The following is a 5,108-nucleotide window of genomic DNA, read 5'->3' as shown; positions in this document are numbered from 1 at the left end:
ATATTTCCCTCCATCCATTGAAGGGGATGTAGCGGCACAGGGGTGCTGCTGGCCATGGGAGGTGTTCAGGATGGTGCTGTTGAGGGGAGGTGTTCAGGGATGGTGCTGCCCAGGGGCGATGCTCAGCTGAAGCCTGGCCTCACCCCGCACACGTCTGGGGCCGACATGTTCCCATACTCGGTGTCACCCCTGGGGCTGCCTCTCTCTTCCAGCTGGGCAGAATCCGTCCCCCTCCCACAGAGCTGCCTCAGGAGCACGGCAGCAAGTGATGACCATAATGAAACCGGGCCCTGAAGATGGTAAGTTGGGGACTGGGGGTGCCACAGGTCCCAGGACAGTGCTGCCACCCCTGCCTAGGGGCCAGATCCAGCTCTGGTTGAGGCCACTGGCCTCACAGCCCAGGGCCTCCATGCCGGCTTTCTTGGTCCCCTCTTGCACTACAGCCCCAAGGGGCAGCAATTGCATGTGTAAGGCTGGGAAGGTCCACACAGGGGGGCAGGAGAGGCTGTTTGAGCCTCTGAAGCTAACTCCCCAACAATTGCCTCATGGAGCAAACACTGGCCCCTGGTTCAGCTCCTGGCATGGGCGCATGGCCGAGCCTTGGGACAGGGATGCTGGCAAGGGGACACACTGTCCTTGCGCTGGACATAGGGGTCCTCAGCTCTGCAGCAGCCTCAGCTGTCGTCGTGCTCTCCCCCAGCCTCCCCAGTGCCCCAGCTGGACCTGGGCAAGAAGATGAGCACGCCGCAGGACCTGATGATTGAGGAGCTCTCCCTGCGGAACAACCGCGGCTCCCAGCTCTTCCAGCAGCGCCAGAGGCGGATGCAGCGCTTTGTCTTTGAGCATCCCAGTGGATTCCGGCAGGTGGGTCTGCGGGCACACAACAGCTATCGCAGCCTTGCAGAGAAGCTATTCCTGGCTGGGCTGGGGGTCTCAGCAGGGAGGCCATGCTCAGCTTCCTGCTGCACCTGGTGGGCTGGGCATGGAGATGGGCAAGCATCAAGTCCAGCATCCACCAAAGAGCGAGGGTGTTGGTCCCCCTCTGCACTCATTAACCCCTCTCCTCCTCTCCCGCAGCTCCCTGGGGCGGGTGGCTCACACCACACCAAGAGAGGTGGTCCAGAGGGAATGGCAAATGAGTGGACGGTGAGTGGGTGCAGGAAGCTCTGAGGCGCTTTTGCCTGCCTCCTGAGTCCCAACCAGGGCACGGGGAGGTCCCCGCACCCTGCTGACTGTCCCCTCTGCAGGCAGGGGAGGGTGCCGGGGGCCAGCAGAGCTACCACTCCGAGCTCCACGTGGCAGCATCGCCCCAGGGTGGGCCCCCTGAAGTGCCCAAGAAGACCGAGAAAGTCTTGCAGATGAGCAAAATCCTCAACCCTGATGCTCTGGCTCCTGGTAAATGCCGCCTGCACCCCAAAGCTGACACTGTGGTAATCTCAGTAATGCGGGGCTGGAGGCAGCGAGCTGCTGCCTGCTGAGGGGTCCTCCCCAAAACCCTCCCGGACGGTTTCGATATGTATAAATATAAAACATCTATTTATATTATAACATACATTTGTGTTATAGATATGCAGTCCTGCCCCAGCAGTAGCTCCTCGGTGGCCCTGTGAAGGCAGGGCTGTTCCCAGCCCCTCACCCCTGCTTGGCACATTGTCCCAGCCTGGCTGCGGTCAGTGCAGCCCACGCTGTCTCTCCCTAATGCAGGGTACTCGAGCCCCCTCAAAGAAATCCCCCCGGAGAAGTTCAACGTCACCGCCATCCCCAAGGGCTACCGCTCCCCATGGCAGGAGCACCTTGGTGACAAGGACAATGCTGTGCATGTCAAGAACAAGCTGCCCATGAGACCCTTTCCATGGGATTTCAGGAGCTTCAACAGGTAATGCTGGTCGAGGAGCAGGCACCACCAGCCTGTCCATCCCTTGGCCAAACCCTTCAGCCTCAAGAGGCACCTACCATCCTGTCAGGGAAACCCAATGGTCCGTGCCCTCTTCGTACACCACAGAGGTGCAGCAAGGGCTCAGGTTGCTCTTTTGCTGTTCAGGAGCTCCTCTGTGACTCCTCTGCAAAGGTCTCTGCCTCCAGCAGCTCCCCAGATCTCTTCTCAGCTTCACCACTGGCTTGCGCAGCCTTCAGCAGCCTGATCTCACTGGGTAACCTCAGGGATAAATTTTGGGAGGACTAATTCTCATGCACATGGTATTTGAGACGGAATTGCTGCTGTTCCCAGCTGGGCTCAGCTCTGGGCTGGGTGCAGGAATGGCACAGGCACTGCCAAGTCTCTTTCCTAATTTCCTGAAGGTGTCCAAGCAGCTGCTGGAAGCAGGGGGGCTATAAGGTTAATCTTCCCACAAGGTGCTAAGAGGTCACCAGATTCCTTCCAAACACCTGTTTGAGATTGAAGTTTCCAGGCCGGGGCGTTTCTGGTGGCTGAGCCTGGCAAACTTCATGCCCTGCAACTGCCTTCAACAGAGCGTGGCTGTCGTGCCTCCTTGCACCTCCAAATTACACCGAGGTGGAGGTTGGGACCCTGAAGCAGAGACCAAGGAACACCTCCTTTCTAGAAAGGTGCTTGGTGGTGATCCAGGACATGGAGATCTGGTGGTAGCAAAGTAGAAGCAGCCAAAGGTAGAATAATGAGAACTGAACTTTTAGGCTTAACATTGCCCCAGGTCATCTGCAAACCAAGGTCCTGGCCCTCCTCCTCTCTGAAAGTCTCTTTCACGAGGGTGAAAGTATGTTAGCCTTGGCCTGGCCAAAGTCACCTTCCAGTAGGCAAGCTCCCACTGGAGCTCCCTACCAGGACACAGCGCTGCTCCCCCAGACCATCTGCCATGGTGCTGTGCCTCTGCAGACAGCAGCTTTCCTGAGCCTGCACCAGGGTTGGATTCGGGTCGTCAGGGACACAACTGCTGTGCGTTGAACGCCTGGCAGAGGGGCTGTGGGGACCACACCACCTCTGCATGGGAACGACGTCCCAAAGGGCAGAGAGCAGCCCAACCGCCAGCTGGGCTAAGGTGGTGCTGCCACCGTCCCCTCGCTGCTTTCCTCTCCCTCAGCCCTGGGGCTCTGCTGGGGGCCTGGCGAGGAGCACAGCACAAGGCTGCAGCACACTCAGCCCCCGTGTTTCTCCTGCCACACCAGAGAAAGCGTTCCAGTGCACTGGTCTGCACCGGAGTGGGGCTGAGGGAGAAGGCAGGAGGGTTACCAGGACGGGCAAGTGTGGGGCAGCAAAGGGGCTGTGTTACTGCTCCCTCCGGGCCTCCTTCCCAGGTACTCGGCCATCTTGAGCTTTCCTGAAGCAGAAACACCCAAGGAGAGAACGAGGAACTGCGGTTGGCTTTTTCTTTCAACATTCAGCCATGTTCCCACCTCAGTATTTATTTATGGACAGGGACTGAAGCAAGGGCATGTTTCTGAATAATGCTTTGCCCAGTACCATTTCTCCCCTCTCACATGCTGCCTTTCTATTTAAAGTCTTGAACTGTTATTTAATACAGATGGATGCTAATTTAACACCCAGCCTCTCGCCACCTCCTCTAATTCTTCACTGAGGCATGAAGACTCAGAGAGCCAATCTGCTTTTAACTGGGCTTTTCCTGATCTTCCAAGCAGTTGGCTTTTAAATCACTTCTCAGTTCATCAAATACCAAACTGCAGAAAAACAAGCTTTTTGGAGCAAATCAGCTAGCGAGAAGCCAGTGGTCTTGCCTAAAGCCAGGTGAATCCCAGCACAGCTCACACGGGTCACAGGGCAAAGGCAAGTTCATCCTCTCAACCAACTGCATTAAAGCAGGCTGGTTTATTCCTAACTTCAAATGTTCAGGCTGTGATGCAAAGACCTTCAGCCACCTTGCTAAGGTGTGCTGCCCTGAGAGAAAGTGAAAACCAAGCTTTGAAAAGGACTGTGTTTTCCCAGAGGAGAGAAAGTTTCTGGAACAAACCTTTCACATCTACCTTTCCCCCCCTTATTTCTCCCCTGTTGCAAAACAGTGCCACGTTACTCATGTTTGAGCAGCACTTCCCAAAGCAAATATCCCCAGCTATGGCTCATTGATAGCTCAGACTCCATGTGCTGCTCCAAAACCAACATTCTTGGCTTTTTGGGGGTTGGCACTCTCTTCCCTGGTCCCTTTCCACATTCCTCCAGAAAGGGATGACAGCTCTTGCCCCCGCACTGCTCCTCCTGTTAGTCATAGCTCAAGTGAAGCTGTCCCAAAAGGCAGACTGGAGACAGGGCCAAGGGAAAGACATTTGCCTGCACACATGCTGGAGCAATCAGGAGGCAGCACCACCAGCCTCGGCCCTCTGCACAACACATCAGCTGCAGACAAGTCACTTTCTGAAGACCTATTCTCCTTTTCTAACCCCTTTCACACGCAAAACATCTCTACAGCTGTTGGGTAGCACATCAAGAGAGACCACAGTAAAGGTAGGAACATGCTTCCTCCCTTCCCTACGAAGCTGCTGATGCTCAGGCACCAAACCTCCAGGCCTGCCGAAGTCTGGGTTGAGGTTGGCTCTGTACAAGAGCAGCGCCTGGCCGGGCTAGCAGGGACCCTAACGGCATGCCAGGGGGGAAGAGGAGGGTTCTCATTTCCTACAGGCATTGCTAGGTTGCTGCTGCACAGATCGCCTTTACCGCATGCACAGCTTCTCCTCGTGACGCGCTAAGTCTGCTTTGTCTTGTGCCGCAGGACTCCCACCCCATTTGACAGAGCACTGGTCAGCGACCTGTACCCTGCGCCTGCCCTGGAGCTGGACCACCTGAGTGTTCTGGAGGTGATTTCCCACAGACGTGACTTCAACAGAGTGCCACAGGGGTGGGCACGGGTCCTACCAGAGAGCGATGAGCTGTAGCACGCGCACTCCCTCCCTCATCAGCACGGATGCTTTTCTCGCTAGACTCAAACGTACTTCGCATGGTAGGGGAGAGGGGAGTAAGTATCCTTGGTGAAAGCTAAGCTGGTGGTCTCGGGTTGACATCTTCTTCAGCGGGATTTGAACAAGCTCAAGTCTGGGACCATTTTGCATTCCCCTCATAGCAGCCATTGTTACCAGGGCGTTTCGTGCTAAGCTTACCAGCCAAGTTCTCATCGTTAATGCAAGCA

General features: G+C 56.1%; 1 protein-coding gene across 1 annotated transcript; it reads left to right on the top strand.

The window, feature by feature from the left end:
* The first annotated feature begins 268 nt into the window (after window positions 1-268).
* On the top strand, window positions 269-4,857 carry MYOZ3 (myozenin 3). Its single transcript, XM_010190188.1, has 7 exons — window positions 269-299; window positions 552-617; window positions 710-864; window positions 1,078-1,146; window positions 1,248-1,395; window positions 1,705-1,876; window positions 4,695-4,857. Exons 1-7 carry the CDS (start codon window positions 269-271, stop codon window positions 4,855-4,857), a joined length of 804 nt encoding a protein of 267 aa, XP_010188490.1.
* The last annotated feature ends 251 nt before the right edge of the window (window positions 4,858-5,108 follow it).

This window comes from Mesitornis unicolor, unplaced genomic scaffold, assembly GCF_000695765.1.
Source record: "Mesitornis unicolor isolate BGI_N332 unplaced genomic scaffold, ASM69576v1 scaffold18690, whole genome shotgun sequence".
Taxonomy (NCBI): Eukaryota; Metazoa; Chordata; class Aves; order Mesitornithiformes; family Mesitornithidae; genus Mesitornis; species Mesitornis unicolor.
This window is presented reverse-complemented; position numbering and strand designations above follow the sequence as displayed.